This window comes from Prionailurus viverrinus, chromosome E2 (assembly GCF_022837055.1).
Source record: "Prionailurus viverrinus isolate Anna chromosome E2, UM_Priviv_1.0, whole genome shotgun sequence".
NCBI classification, from domain to species: Eukaryota; Metazoa; Chordata; class Mammalia; order Carnivora; family Felidae; genus Prionailurus; species Prionailurus viverrinus.
This window is the reverse complement of record NC_062575.1, coordinates 50,637,862-50,654,506: the sequence shown is the minus strand read 5'-3', so window position 1 is coordinate 50,654,506 and position 16,645 is coordinate 50,637,862. Positions and strand designations below refer to the sequence as shown.

Genomic DNA, 16,645 nt, shown 5'->3' with positions numbered 1-16,645 from the left:
CAAAGTGCTTGATTGTTCAACAAAGGAACTTCCACAAGGTCCATCAATTCTTCAATCTCTGCAAAAGAAAGCAACCGTTGGCACCTAAAAACCCTTGCTGTTCTCCCCAATCCTGGCCTACGCGAGTCTAATCCAAGTCCGTCGCACTGAAAGATCCGCCTGCAACCGAACTTGCAATTCTCAGTAAATTCAACCTTGACTTCGTGTCCGTGTCAAGGTGCCGTGTCCATCGCGGTGGTGTTCTCCCTCCCTGCGATTAGCAATAAACTCCGTGTATTACCCGACGGTGGTATTGGAGATATCGGGGAGCCGGCATTTGATACAAGTTTGAGATTCCAGCCCTCCCCTAAAAATTTTGGTCCTTTTTTCTTTAATACGACCGAATTTTTTTCAACTCCCAATTTTCTCAGGCGCTCTAAGAAATGAATAAAACAAAAAGAAACCTGACAGTTACAGCACCAGCGAAGTAACCCAACCTGAAGCCGCTTGACACCCAAACAAGAGACAGCTGTTGGAAGCGCGGTCCCGCAAGCTGCATTCTGGGAAATGTAGTCCAGGAGTTGCGAGAAATCGGAGGCGCTTCCGCTTGGGCATTCTGGGAAGTGTAGTCCAGGAGCGGGGTACAGTCGGGGACACTTCCGCTCCAGGAAGGCGAGGTCGGGGCCGAGATTGTTGGCAGGGAGGTGAGTTAACCCCGCGCCCCTGCGGTTCCTCCGAGCCTTCTCGGCCTCGGCGTGAGGCCAGCAGCTGCCGGGTCCTCGCTCATGGGGCATGGGAGTCGCGGCGGAGGGCGGGGACGGAGGCAGCGGCGACGAAGCCTCCGCGTGGGGGCGGGCGCGCGTGGCGTGCGGAGTTTGAAGGTCTCCCGCGCTCTCCGCGCCCAGAGCTCTCCCTCACCCCTAGAGCCAGCTGTGCGTGTGCCTCGAGGTGACACACTGGGCCAGTGATTAGCATTTCCCTGCCTCCGTTTCCCCCTGGCTGAAAAGGGTTAGTGCCTGCCCAGGAGTGTTCTTCTAAGAATTAGATGAGATTATATACGAAACGCTTAAAACCAGTGCCTAGTGCCTAGTAAAATGTTGGGTGGTGCCGGGAATGCTGTCATAATATCGGGCCCCCTATTATTTAGAAGCTCCTGAGAGGCTGGCATTGGGGGCGTGGGGTCGGAGCCCCGGCTGTAGCTCCACTGGCCCTTCACCGATCTCTGCTGTGGGGCCGTTCCGGGATTCCTGGACTCTTCCCAGACCCTTGATTAGGAAGGAGAGTTATCTTCAGCTGGATCCCGGGGAAAGTTCTTTGTGGCTGATCCCAGAGAAACAGTCCTGCGCACGACTTCGCAGAGTGCCTGCGGTGTACTGAGTCCTTAAGTGTTGAGAACGCGCAATAGCTGCGTGTTGTTCATTTAAGATGCAGCAGGATTTCTTAGTCTGCGGTTTCAATCAGTCATTGCCTTCATGCATATGGGAGAGGAAACTTTGTTGAGCTTAATAACATGGGCAAGTAATTACACCTATTAAAATGGTGTCGTTGGGGGGAAATCATGGCAGTTTTTCATTAGCAGCAGAACAGATTATCTGTGGGCAACCAGTCGGAATTAGACTTTCCTAGGGGCTCCTGGGTGGCCCAGTCGGTTGAGCCTGCAACTTGGGCTCGGTCGTGATCTCACCGTTGGTGAGTTCGAGCCCCGAGTCAGGCTCCGTGCTGGCAGCCCAGAGCCTGGAGCCTGCTTCGGATTCTCTGTGTGTGCCTCTCTCAAAAATAAATTAAACGTTAAAAAAAAATAATAATAATTAGACTTTCCTAGGGTATCGGTGACTCACCACCTGGAGCCTTCATCTCTGAATTAGTGGGTTTCTGAAAAGATTTTATTTTCTAGAAAGCACATTTGCAAGGGAAGTTTCGGGAAGCATGAAAGCATTTGCCTGTCTGACACCTTAGGGAATAGGGAATACCTGCATTATTATTTTACCCATTTACAGGTGACTGGATTGAGGCACAGAAAGATTAATAATTTGCTCAAGGTTTACACTGGTGGTGAGTAGAAAGTAGTAAGTAGAAATGCAGAGCTTGAACCCATGCACCTTGGCCCCGTTAAGTTATACTGCCTGCCTGCTTCTCATTTCCTCTGAGACCCAGGCTCAGGAATACTCTGGAAGCTACCAGAAGCACTTAGGTGAGGGACTGTTCCTGAGCTCAGGCCGCTGTCTGGGGGAGCCCAGAGGAAGCTGGAATCCAGCCCCTGGTCTACAGGGGCACCTCTTGGGGTTCCCACAAGTGCCATGTGGACTGACGGCTCTCTCACGACGGCTTTCCCACCCACAGCTTTGCCTTCCCAGAACTCTGCCCTTCCCCAAAAGGAAAAGGAGAAAAAAATGACCAAATTCCAGGTAAGTTGGTTTTGCCTTTCTGTTCCTTAAAATGACCTCTCGTTTCACAAAGTGTGGACGCATTAACCCCCTACTTGGGAAGGGTGGAAGCATTTACCCTCCTACTTGGCAAGAACCCCAGGCACTTGAATAATTGTTGTGTACCAGCCTCTTGTTTTTTGTTTATTGCCAAATAACAGCGTGAAAATTGATATTTAAAAAACTTAAAAAAAAAAAAAACCTTGCACGTTCTAAACATGTTGGCAAATGAACAGTTTTCATTGTGCCGTGTGCTTTCCCATTTGTGTTTACATGTCTGGACTTGTAATCACAGTTTAAGTAGCATTTTGGGTTTTTGATATTTTATGTCTTTTAATGTGTATTTCGTTATCTTGAGAGAGAAAGAGAAAGAGTGTGAGTGAGCGGGAGAGGGGCAGAGAGAGAGAAGGAGAGAGAACCCCAAGCAGGGTCTGAGCTGTCAGTGCAGCGCCCGACGCAGGGCTCAGTCCCACGAACAGTGAGATAATAACCTGAGCTGAGATCAAGAGTCTCAACCCATTGAGCCACCCAGGTGGCCCCCATTTTGGATTTTTAAAATGCAACTTGATAATTACCTACAGTGTAAAGGGTCACATTATTTTCTGTAACTTTCCTGCTGTTTTACCCCATTCTCCATATAAAACCCACATGGGTTTTACCACTTTCGAGACGTTTACAATAACAATTTGCTTACATATAACCTTTCACCCCATACAGAAATTCTGAGAAGTCAGTCATTTTTTATTTCTCTTGAAAGCTCTGGGGACTCGATTGTGTTCTCACATGTGGTGCCTCGTTCTTTGTGATAAGAATGTCTGCAGTATGGCTTGGAGCCGCGGAGTCTGCCAGAGACTGAACTCAGAAAATAATTTTAGTTTTCAAACAGCAAGAGCTAGATTCTGAGAGCGCCTGGCTGGCTCAGGGTAGCGCGTGTGACTCTTGATCTTGGGGTTGTGAGTTCAAGCCCCACATTGGGTGTACAAGTTACTTAAAAATGAATAAGTAAATAAATGTAAATACTTCTTAAAGGGGAGATTCCTTTTTTTTAATTCTAAGTTAAATCATGTGTGTGTTATATAGTTAAATATTTGTTTTATTCGTTGATGCGTTAGTATGTTTTGAAGAAGCACATTTTTAAAAAAATTTTTTTTAATGTTTATTTTTTGAGAGAGAGAGAGACAGAGTTTGAGCAGGGAGGGGCAGAGAGAGAGGGAGACACAGAATCTGAAGCAGGCTCCAGGCTCCCAGCTGTCAGCACAGAGCCCGATGTGGGGCTCGAACCCACAAGCTGTGAGATAATGACCTGAGCCGAAGTCAGACGCTTAACTGACTGAGCCACCCAGGCGCCCCAGCACATACTTATTTTTAAAAATCTTGAGCACTAGGGATTTGCCAGGCATTTACTCTGTGGAACAGCTGTGTGAGGATATACCTGGTCTTCTCTGCATTTTCACATGAAGAAACAGGTTTGTGAACCTTCAGATACCTCCTGAAATCCACTCGGTTCCCAGCTGACCCTAAAGTTCCCATTGCCTAAGTCGGGAGTTTCAGGTGTCCGATTAGGGTAAATGGAAAGACCCAGAAAAAAAGAGACTTCTCTGTTCGGGGACCTCAGGCCAGGCTACATGTGTGCTGGCAGATCTGGTGGATGGGGGTCTCCAAACATAACACTGTCGTCACCTGATTCCTTTTCTTAGTGCCTGTCTCTTCTGTGTCAGACATGTCAAGTCGTTTAGTACACAGGTGCTCAAAACTCCAGCTAGAGTTTTTATTTCCACGCAGAAAAAGTTATGACACAAATAGGAAACAGGAGTTGGGGGGGGGTGGTGGCTAAGAATTTATACATGCTAGAAAAAAGGCTTGATATTCTCAGTAGGAATTTTACTGATGCATAAGATACTCCGGTAGGATTATGAACAAAGGAAATGAACAGGTAATATGTGAAAAAAAATGGAAAGATGATCTTTTATTATTATTTGAGCGTAGTTGCCACACTGTGTCGGAAAGACTATGTTCTGGTTGTTTCGTTTTGAAGATTTTATTTTTAAGTAATCTCTACACCATACGTGGGGCTCAGACTCACAGCCCTGAGATCAAGAGTCCCAAAGCTCTACCAACGGAGGCAGCCAGGTGCCCCCAGTTTGGGCCAGAGTGTAGAGAATCCAGAATACTTGTAATCTTTTACGGGAAGAGTTAATGGGGTAAATTGCCATTATATTAACAAAGTCAAGGTGCATATTTTTCAAGAGTGCACATGCCACTTCCTGGAACTTATCCTAGGGAAGTAACAGGACAGTTGGCTGAGATCTGTATAAAAACTGTATAAAGGGCACGATGCTACCTGTATACGAGGTATTTTTCTCCTTCTTCCCTCTCCTTCCCCTCCCCTGCACGGCCCTAGCGTGTTTGGTAAGACTGTGGAAGGGGAAGAGGAGAAACTATGAGAAGAGTTGCTCGGTTCCCTCAGAATCGGGAACGGCTTCCCCCGTATCTCCACCTTCTCCGTGCTGCCCCGCTCCCAGTGGCCCTGGGGTGCGAGCTCGAGGTTACGTGTGCTTGGTGTTGTAGGAGGCGGTGACGTTCAAGGACGTGGCTGTGGTCTTCACGGAGGAGGAGCTGGGGCTGCTGGACCCCACCCAGAGGAAGCTGTACCGAGAAGTGATGCTGGAGAACTTCCGGAACCTAGTCTCTGTGGGTGAGCGCAAGACCTTTCTGTCACTCATCCCCTCGAGCAGGGTTTCTTCACCTTGGCACTGTTGGCATCGGGGGCAGATATTTCTTTGTTGTGAGGGCCGTCCTGTGCCTATTGGGATGTTGAGTGACATCCCTGGCCTCCTCCCACTAGTTTAAGGCTTCAGGGCTCCTCAGAGACCAGGGTTTCCCAGTCCCTTTAGAACATGGAGACGAGATGTTTCTAGTCTTTGTTCCGAGGCAGACATGGTCTCGTGTAAATGAACTGTAAATGAACAGTTAAGCTTGTCTTCGCCTGGCTCCATATTTCAGGCATCTTTTTTAAACTTGTAGATCATGAGCCACTGGTGGGTCAGGACGTTCGTAAATGGCACCGACTATCTTCTAATCTAGAATACTTACAGGACAGAGCTCCTTAGCGGGGGTTCACCTTGACGCGTTAAGTTCAGCTGTTTACATTGAGGGGTGTCAACAGGGAAGGATGTGAGGAAAACAGACAGTGGTTAGAAACCATTCGTTTGGGGGGCGCCTGGGTGGCGCAGTCGGTTAAGCGTCCGACTTCAGCCAGGTCACGATCTCGCGGTCCGTGAGTTCGAGCCCCACGTCGGGCTCTGGGCTGATGGCTCGGAGCCTGGAGCCTGTTCCCGATTCTGTGTCTCCCTCTCTCTCTGCCCCTCCCCCGTTCATGCTCTGTCTCTCTCTGTCCCAAAAATAAATAAACGTTGAAAAAAAAAATTTTTTTTTTTAAATAATAAAAAAAAAGAAACAGTTCGTTTGGTCATTTATTTCAGTAATTTGTGTGGTAAGAATAGATTTCTATTGATGCCAAGCGTACTGCTCACCGTGGGTCGTGACGGAAAAGTGTTTGGTAACCACTGCTGCGGGGAGGGGCAGAGCCTCACATTATGGTTCCCCACGGTTTTCAGTACTCGCGCCCTTCGTGTTTTCACTCGCGTCTTCTCTGTCCACAGGGCATTCATCCTCCAAACCAGATGTGATATCCCAGTTGGAGAGAGAGGAGAAGCTCTGCATGAAGGAGATCCACACCCAAAGGGGGAGGCACTCGGGTGAGAATGGCGCGGCTCGGGTCCTGGCAGGGGACGGTCCCCTCGATCTGCCTGCGTCCTGGCTAATCTCCGTGCAGCAGCCAGAGAGGCCCCTTGAAGACCTCAGTCCCGCTGCGTCACACCTGCTTCAGTCCCTCCCCGGGCTTCTCCTTTCACGGAATAAAACCCAGCGTGTTCCAGGGGCCTGGAAGGTCCTGTGGTATGGGCTCGTTCCCCCAGCCTCACCACTCATTCTATGTTTTTCTCCCGTCCCGTCCCCCTCCCTCTGTCCCTCTGAGTGCCAGCCTCACGGCACTCAGGTGCTTCTGCATTAGGACCTTTCCCGTTCTCTCCTCCGGCCGGAACGCTGCCAGCCGGTACACGTCTGACCGCTCTTGCTTTCTCGCTCGCTCCTGTCTATCCGAAGTCCTTCTATCCAAGGCCTTATCCGACCACCACTTCAAATGCCATCTCCTGGCACTCGCCGTGTCCCTGACTTGCCTTCATTTGCGCGTAAGCGCTATACCACCAGACTTATCAGCATCTGGGATTTTTTACGTTGTGGTAAAATACACACAATACCTTTATTTCAACCATCTTTAAGTGGGCCTTAGGTACATCCACACTGTTGCACAACCCTCCGTGCTGTCCATCTCCAGGACGTTTCCATCATCCCACACTGGAGCCCTGCACCGTAAACAGCGCCCCCTGTTCTTCTCTTACCCCACTTCCTGGTGACCACTGTTCTTTCCGTCTCTGTGGATTTGACTATTTCACGTACCTCATGGAAGTGGAGTCATGCGACATTTGCCATTTGCGCCTGGTTTATTTCACTTAGCATAACGTCTTCAAGGTTGATTGTGTTGTAACGCATGTCAGAATTTCCTTCTTTTGTATGGCTGAGTAACGTCGCGTCGTGTGCACCTCTCACATTTTCGTCATCCATTGATGGACATTTGGGTTTGTACCGTTTGGTTATGGTGAAAAATGCTGCTGTGAACATGGGTGTACAAATATCTGTTCAAGTCCTTGCTTTCCATTTTTTGTGTGTATACCCAGAACAGAAGTGTTGGATCGTGTTAGCAATTCTATTTTTTTTTTTCCTTGGGAGAGGAAGGGAGGGGGAGAGAGAGAGAGAGAGAGAGAGAGAGAGAGAGACTGCAGGCAAGTTGGGGAGGGCAGAGCGACAGAGAGGGGGAGAGAGAGAATCTTAAGCAGGTTCCATGCCCAGCACGAAGCCCCAGGGAGGCTCTATCTCACGACCATGAGATCATGACCTGTGCTGAATCAAGAGTCAGATGCTTACCCGACTAAGCCACCCAGGTGCCCCTGGTAATTCTGTTTTTAATTTTTGAGGAACTGCCATACCGTTTTTCACGATAGCTGCACTATTTTATGTTCCCACCAGCAATACACAAGGGTTCCAGTTTTCTTCATCCTCACCAACACTTGTGTTCTGTGGGTTGTTTTGTTTTTTTTTTTTTTTACCCTTAATAGCCACCCTAATGGGTGCAAAGCGGTACCTCGTTTTGATTTGTGGTTCTCTGATAATTAGTGATATTGATCATCTTTTCATGTGCTTAGTAGCCATTTGTGTTTCTTTGGAGAAATATCTGTGCAAGTCTTTTGTCCATTTTTGAGTCCGATTGTTTGTTTTCCTTTGAGTTTTAGGAGTTCTCTGTGTTCTGAATACCAGTCCTGTTTCAGATATATGATTCGCAAGTATTTTCTCATTTTGCGTGTGGCCTTTTTACTCTATTGACAGTGTCTTCTGATGCACAAGAGTTTTTAATTTCCATGAAATGTTCAAATTTGTCTGTGTGTTTTCTTCCCTGTGCCTTTGGTGTCCTAGCCAAGAAATCATTGTCAAATCCAGCGTCACAAAGCTTTTGGCGTATTCTTTCTCCTAGGAGTTTTATAGTTTTTGCTCCTATGTTTTGCTTTTTGATGCATTTTGAGGTAATTTGTGAATATGGTGTAAGGAAAGATCTGACTAAATGCTTTTGCGTGTAAATAGCCAATATTTCCAGCACCATTTATTGAAAAGACTGTCCTTTTCCCATTCAGTGGTCTTGGCACCCTTGTCAGAAACCACTTGGCTGTGTATGCAATGGTTCGTTTTGGGGCCTTGTAGACTATTCCCTCGGTCTGTATGTCTTTATGCCAGTACCACACTTTTTTGACTACAGCAGCGTTATAGTAAGTTTTGAAATCAGGAAGTGACTACCTCCAACTTTTTTTGTTTTTTAAAGGTTGTTTTGGCCACTGAGGGTCCCTTGAGATTCCATGTGAATTTAGGATGGGTTTTTCTGTTTCTGTACTCTTGGGATTTTGATAGAGATTGCATTGAACCTGTAGGTCCTTTGACCACGTAGCACTGATATCTTAACAATAGTAAACCTTCCAATTCAGGAACATGGGCTGTCATTCCATTTTTTTAATGTTTTTCATTTATCAATGTTTTGTACTTTTCAGTGTACATGTCTTTCACCTCCTTGGTTCAGTTAATTCCCAAGTTTTATTCTTTTTGGTGCTGTTGTATATGGATTTTTTTTTTTTTAATTTACATCCAGGTTAGTTAGCATAGGATTTCAGGAGTAGAATCCAGGCATTCATCCCCTACATATAACACCCAGTGTTCATCCCAACAAGTGTCCTTCTTAATGCCCCTCGCCCATTTAGCCCATCCTCCCACCCACAGCCCCTCCAGCAACCCTCAGTTTGTTCTCCACATTTATGAGTCTCTTCTGTTTTGTCCCCCTCCCTGTTTTCATATTATTTTTGTTTTCCTTCCCTTATGTTCATCTGTTTTGTCTCTTAAAGTCCTCATAGGAGTGAAGTCATATGATTTTTGTCTTTCTCTGACTAATTTCACTTAGCATAATACCCTCTAGTTCCATCCACGTAGTTGCACATGGCAAAATTTCATTCTTTTTGATTGTTAAGTAATACTTCATATATACATATGGTATGTATGCATATATATATTATATTATATTATATTATATTATATTATATTATATTATATTATATTATGTTGTGTTTGTTATATTATATTATATTATATTATATTATATTATATATACATACACACATATATACACATACCACATCTTCTTTATCCATTCATCCATCGATGGACATTTGGGCTCTTTCCATACTTTGGCTATTGTCGATAGTGCTGCTATAAACATTGGGGTGCGTGTGCCCCTTTGAAACAGCACACCTCTATCCCGTGGATAAATACCTAGTAGTGCAGTTGCTGGGTCATAGGGTCGTTGTATTTTTAATCTTTTGAGGAACCTCCATACTATTTTCCAGAGTGGCTGCACCAGCTTGCGTTCCCACCAGCAGTGCAAAAGAGATCCTCTTTCTCCGCATCCTCGCCAACATCTGTTGTTGCCTGAGTTGTTAATGTTAGCCATTCTGACAGGTGTGAGGTGGTATCTCATTGTGGCTTTGATTTGTTTTTCTCGATTTCTTTTTCTGATTGTTCACTCTTTGTATGTAGAAATGCAGCTGGTTTTTGTGTGTGGCTTTGTATCCTGCTGAGTTCATTTATTTTAACAATTCTTATGTGGAATCTTTCAGGCTTTCTACATATAAGATCGTATTATCTATGAACATAAATAATTTTACATCTTTCTTCCCAATTTCCATCACGCACCCCACCCCCAACTCTCACGACCATAAATCTGATCTCTGTTTCTGTAAATTTGATATTTTTAAATTCCACACATAAATGAGATCATAGGGTATTTGTCTTTCTGTGTCTGACTTATTCCACTTAGCATAATGCCCGCAGAGTCCATCCATGTTGTTACACATTTTCTTCTTTTTTATGGCTGAATCATATTCCTGCGTGTGTGTGTGTGTGTGTGTGTGTGTGTGTGACATTTTCATTATCTGTTCATTAGTTACGAACACTTGGATGATTTCCATGTCTCAGCTATTATTGTAAATAATGCAGTGAATGTGGGGGTGTAAATATCTCTTTTGAACCGTGATTTTGTTTCCTTTGGATATATATCCAGAAGTGGAATTGTTGGATCTCTTTTTTGATGCAAGTATTTACGGATTAAAAATTTTCTTCTTTGCAATGCTTTCACTGCTTCCCCTAAGTTTTGGTACCCTGGATTTTCATTTTCATTTGTCTCCAGATATTTTCTAATTTTATTTGTGATTGTTTTTCTCTGATTCATTGGTTATTGATAAGTATGTTTTGAGTTCCACATATTCGTCAATTTTCCAAGATTTCCTGCTTTTGATTTCTAGCTTCAGTCCGTTGCGATTAGAAAAATGTGTTGTATGATTTCATTCAATCTTTTAAAAAAAATTTGTTAAAGACTTGTTTTATGGCTTCCCATATGGTCTGCCCTGGAGAACGACTTGAGAAAAATGTATATTATGCTGTTGTTGGGTGGCATTTCCTGTGTATGTTAGGTCCAGTTGGCTTGTAGTGTTAAGTTCTCTATTTCCTTGATCTTTTGTCTAGTTCTATCCATTACTGAAAGCAGGATATTGAATGTTCCTTCTGTTATTATCGATAGCTATTTATCCCTTCAATTCGTCTATATTTGCCTCATGTATTTGGTATTCTGATGTTTAGTATATATCCATTTGTAATTTTTATATCTTCTTGGGGCATTGACTCTTTTATCAGTACAGATTGTTTCTTATAAGTTTTTGACTTAAAACTCTTTTTTGTCTGACATCAGTTATAGCTATCCAGCTCTCTTTTGCATGGGATATCTTTCTGTCCTGTCACTTTCTGTTTTTCTTCTTCTTCTTTTTTAATGTTTATTCACTTTTGAGAGAGAGAGGGTGTGAGTGGGGGAAAGGCATGGTTGGGGGAGCAGAGGATCCATAGCGGGCTCTGCGCTGACAGCAGCAAGCCCGATGCGAGGCTCAAACTCATGAACTGTGAGATCGTGATGGGAGCCAAAGTTGGACGCTCAGCCGACCAAGCCACCCAGGCACCCCTGTCATGTCACTTTCAAGCTATGTGTGGTCTTAGATATAAAGTCTCTTGTAGACAGCTTATAGCTGGATCATGTTTTGTTTTGTTTTGTTTTGTTTTGTTTTGTTTTGTTTAATCCATTCCTCCAATTTATGCCTTTTGATTGGGGAGTTTAATCCATTTACATTTAAAGTAATTATTGATAGGGAAGGACTTTTGCCATTTTGTTATTTGTTTTTATATTTGTTTCAAGTATCTCATAAAGCTTTTTTGGCCCTCTTTTCCTTCATTATTACATGTTTTGTGTGTGTTTAGTTGACTTTTTTTTTCTTTTTTTGTAGGGACACATCTCAATTCTATAATTCTGATACCAGTTCTAATAAGTGGAGGTTATTGCCATACTAAGCAATCAGTCAAGATTCCAGCTGGGTGTCGTACATTTCAACTCAATTCTGACACCATCTGTCTGGATACAACGTCAGATCCTACAGGTTAAGGGCTCAGTTCTATAAGATCCCGACCCCTCACCCTTCCCCCCCTTTCAGAGGCCAGTGATAAGGCCAGATTGTTAACTGTGCTTCAGAGGTTCCCTCAACCCCAACCTTGGGTTCAATTAATTTGCTTTAGTGGCTCACAGAACTCAGAGATACCGTTTACTTACTAGATTATCAGTTTATTACAAGGGGATATAACTAAACAGCCACATGGAAGGGACGCGTGGGGCAAAATATGTGGGGAGGGGTGTGGAACTTCCAGGCACTCTCTGGCCTCACCACTCTCCCTGCATCTCCACATGTCCACCTACCTGAAAGTTCCCCAACCCCCCTCCTTTTGGGTTTTTATGGAGGCTTATTAGTTAGGCATGATCGATTAGGTCATTGGCTGTTAGTGATTGGTTCAGCTTTCTGGCCCTCTCCCCCCAGAGGTCAGGAGGTGGGACTAAAAATTCCAACCCTGTAATCAAGGCTGGCTTTCATGGCAACCAGCCTCCCATCCTTAGAGGATTTCCAAAAGTCACCTCATTAACCTAAACTCAGATGTGGTTGAAAGAAGTTTGTTAGGAAGTATAGGACACCCATTTCACCTTTATGGCTATGGAAGGATTTCAGGAGCTTAGGAAAAGAGACCAAATATTATAACAAAGATGTTCCCATTGTTCTTTTCTCTTAGGAAATTCCAAGGATTTGGGGATCTGCGGGCCAGGAACTGAAGACCAAAATATGTATTTATTATAAATCACAATATCACATTTTATAGCATTCAGTGGATAGGTTTTATATATACCTTTAATTTTTCAGAAGTGTTTTATTTTTTTGACACTATATATTTCATTTCTCAGTTGTTTGCTTCTATCTCCTAGGAATACAGTTAATTTTTGACATCAACCTTGTAGCCTGCAGTCTTCCCATATTGGTATATTCTAGAGGCATTATTGCACATTCCTAAAGATTTTCTATGTAGAAGACCATGATGTACAAATGTATATTCTTTCTTCTTTCCAATCTGAATGCCTTTGGTTTTTTTTTGTTTGCTTGCTTGCCTCAAGGCAGGTGAACAGCGTCAGTCTTTCAGCACTGATAATGGCGTCGTCAGCTGTAGGTTTTCTTTTTCGGTTGAGTTCCCATCTGAGTTTCAGAGTTTTTATCATGAATGGGTAATAGTATACGCATATACATCTTTCGTAAAATACTGAGGTGATCATTACATTTTCTCTTGTATGTTGTAAATACGATAAAATGCATTGGCGATTTCACATGTTAAAACAACCTTGCGTTCCTTCTATTAAAACCCAAAATTCGACTGACTAAATTTTAAAGATCTTACTGGCTTTATTCAGTGATTCCTGAATCAGGCAGCATTCATGAGAGCAGATAGAAAAGCTCCCTCAGGAGCTATATAAAGTAAAAGACTTACAGGCAGAACGGAACACGGACAAGGAAGTTCTGTGAGGCACAAAAGCAGGTTGGTCATTTGCAAGGTTACTTTCCCTTTAAGGGGATGGCAGGCTTCCTAACTAGAGCAGATCAGGGGATTCCCGATTAGTTTAAGATTGCATTTCTGGGTGAGCCAAAAATTATACTAAGTCTTGGTTTGGGGGCACGAGGCTTAGCATATGCAACTCCATTCGGGGCCTGTCGTCTTGTCTTTAACGCTGGGATTAACCCCACCTATTCATGATGTACTACTATTCTTTTTATTATGTTTGTAGAAACAAACAAGATCTGTTCTTTATTAAGGATATTTGTACTTTTGTTAGGGGGGATTTTGATTTGTAACGTTCTTGGGACTTGATATCTTTGTCTGGTTTTGATGTCGAGGTAATACTGGCCTTACACAAGTGACATTCAGGTATACCTTCCTCTTCTGTTTTCTGGAAGGGTTCGTGTCGGACTGGTATTACTCCTTTCCTGAGTGCCAAGCGGAATCCACTGGTGAAGTCGTCTGGTCTTATTGTGAGAATGTTTTTATGAATTAAATCCCTGAACTCCTTAGATTTTTTGCTTTTCTTGCTACAGATTTGGTTATTTGTATGTTTCAGGGAATTAGTACATCTTATCTAAGTTGTTGAATATATTCCCTTATTTTAATGCCTCTAAGATCTGTAATAATATCCTATCTTTCATGACTGATACTGAGTTTTCCCTATTGTTTGTTTCTATTTATTTGATTTTTACTCTTCTTTCCTACTCTTTTCACGGCTTCTTGAGATGGAACCTTAGGTGTTTGATTTTAGGCCTTTCTTGTTTCCTAATGTAAACGTTTAAAGCTATAAAAGTATCTCTGAGTGCTATTTAACTGCACGCCAGAAATGGTGATATAATGTTCCTTCATCACTATTTCAAAGTGTTTTCTAATTTCCCATGCAATTTCCTATTTGACGTGTGGGTTGCTTAGAGTGTATTTAATTTTCGTATTATTAGGACTTTTCTGGATGTCTTCACTGTGGTTTCAATCTAGTCTTTTTATTGACATCTAGTTGGCATACGATGATACATTCATTTCAGGTGTGCAGCATAGAGAGTAGACGACCGTATGCAATGTCTGCCACCTGTCACCATACAGCACTGTTACGATGCCATTGCCGTACCTTTCATCCGAAGTCGGGATCCTACACTTCCCACTCCCCCCTTCACCTATTTTGCCCATCCCTCACGCCCCTCCAGCAATCACTAGTTCCCTGTATTTATGGGCCTGTTTCCATTTTGTTTGCATGTTTTGACTGTTAGATTCCACCTATAAGTGAAATCGAGTTATTTCTCTGACTTAGTTCACTCAGCATAATACCTCCTAGGTCTATCCATGTTGTTGCAAATGGCAAGATCTCACTCTCTTTTATGACTACTGTTCCATCGTGTATGTATGTCTGTGTGTGTGTATGGACACACACACACACACACACACACACACCCCCCACATCTTCTTCATCCTGTTGATGGACACTTGGGCTGCTTCCATGTCTTGCCTGTTGTAAATGATGCTGCGGTAAATATAGGGGTGTGTGTATCTTTTTGAATTCGTGTTTTGTTTTCTTTTGGTAAATATCCAGTAGTGGAATTACTAGATTATATGGTAATTCTATTTTTTTTTATTTTTTTTTAAATGTTGATTTATTTTTGAGAGAGAGAGACAGAGCAAGAGCAGGGGAGGGGCAGAGAGAGAGAGAGGGAGACACAGAATCTGAAGCGGGCTCCAGGCTCCGAGCTGGCAGCACAGAGCCCGACGCGGGGCTGGACCCCATGAACCGCGAGATCATGACCCAAGCCGAAATTGGATGCTTAACTGACTGAGCCACCCAGGCGCTCCATATGGTAATTCTATTTTTGATTTTTTGGGGAACCCTCATACGGTTTTCCACAGTGGCTGCACCAATTTACATTCCTACCAGCAGTAGGCAGTTGTTCCTTTTTCTCCACATCCTCATCAATGCTTATTATTCATCTTTTTGATACTAGCCATCCTCACAGATAGGATGTGATATCTCATTCTGGTTTTGATTGGCATTTTCCGGATGGTAAGTGATGTTGGGTGTCTTTTCATGTGTCTCTTGGCCATTTATATGTCTTCTTTGGAAAAATGTCTGTTCAGGTCTTTTGCCGGCTTTTGAATTGGGTTATTTGTTTTTTTGGTGTTAAGTTATATGTAAGTTGTTTATATGTTTTGGATATTAATCTCTTCTCAGATATATCATTTGCAAATGTCTTCTTTTATTAAGGAGGTTGCCTTTTTATTTCACTGATGGTTTCCTTTGGTGTGCAAAAGCTTTTTATTTTAGTGTAACTCCAGTAGTTTGTTTGTGCTTCTGTTTTCTTTGCCTGAAGAGATAGATGTAGAAAAATGTTTCTAAGGCCAGTGTCGAAGAGATTACTACCTGTGCTCTCTTCTAGGATTTTTAGGATTCCGGATCTCACACTTAGGTCTTTAATCCATTTTGACTTTATTTTTGTGTGTAATATAAGAAAGTGGTTCAGTTTTCCCAGGACCCGTTATTAAAGAGACTGTCTTGGGGCATCTGGGTGGCTCAGTCAGTTAAGTGTCCGACTCTTGATTTTGGCTCAGGTCATGATCTCATAGTCGTGAGTTCTCTCTCTCTCTCTCTCTCTCTCTCTCTCTCTCTCTCTCTGCCCTTCCCCTTCTTGCACGTGCACACAAGATCTCTCTCTCAAAGTAAATAAACTTTAAATAAAAGAAAGACTGTCTTTCCCCCGTTGTATATTTTTGCCTCCTTTGTCAAAGATTAATTAACCATATAAGCAGGGGTTTCTTCCTGGGCTCTCTCTTCTGTGCCTTTGATCTATGTGTCTTTGTGCCACTACCATACTATTTTGATTACTATAGCTTTGTAGTGTATCTTGTGGGATTGTGATACCTCCAGCTTTATTGTTACTGGTTTTGAATTTAATTCCACTCTGGTCAGAGAACATACTCTTCAGTATTCCAGTCTTTTGAAACTTTTTTCATAACCCCTGGATACAGTTATTTTGATGGATTTTGCATGGGTATTTGGAGAAAAAATGTGTGTTCCCTAGTTGGGTGCAGTGATGATCTATAAGTTTCATTTTAGTTAAAATGGTTAGTTTTAAGGGTTCAGAGTTTGTATTGTTTCACTGATTTTTTTTTTTATGGTCGAATTGTTTCACCAACTAAGAGAAGTGTGTTAAAATCTCTAACTCTGTAGTTTTGTCCATCTCTCAGTTTCTGTTTTTGCTTCGTGTGTTTTGTAGCCTTTGTTAGATACATATGCGTTTGTAATTTTTACATCATTTTGCCATATTGACCCTTTTATTATGGCTCTCTCTGTCTTTAATAGTGTTCTGTTTGTTTTTGTTTCCAGTTTGTATTCAAATTCCAGTTAATTAGCATCAAGTGTAATATTCATTTCAGGTGTAGAATTTAGTGGATCCTCATTTACATACAACACATGCAACACCCAGTGCTGATCACAAGTGCCCTCCTTCATACCCATCACCCATCTAAGGCATCCCTTTGCCCACCTCCCCTGCAGCAACCCTCAGTTTGCTCTCTAGAGGTGAGAGTCTCTTATGGTT

At 43.1% G+C, this 16,645-nt stretch overlaps 1 protein-coding gene across 1 annotated transcript in view; it reads left to right on the top strand.

Annotated features, from left to right (window-relative positions):
* The first annotated feature begins 490 nt into the window (after positions 1 to 490).
* The window catches only part of ZNF235 (zinc finger protein 235), a 35,445-nt gene continuing 19,290 nt past the window's right edge, over positions 491 to 16,645 (top strand). The window contains exons 1-4 of the mRNA XM_047836589.1: positions 491 to 683; positions 2,320 to 2,384; positions 4,971 to 5,097; positions 6,065 to 6,160. Coding sequence (XP_047692545.1) covers positions 2,370 to 2,384; positions 4,971 to 5,097; positions 6,065 to 6,160 — 238 coding nt within the window. The 5' untranslated portion in view covers positions 491 to 683; positions 2,320 to 2,369. The remainder of the gene's footprint in view (positions 684 to 2,319; positions 2,385 to 4,970; positions 5,098 to 6,064; positions 6,161 to 16,645) is intronic.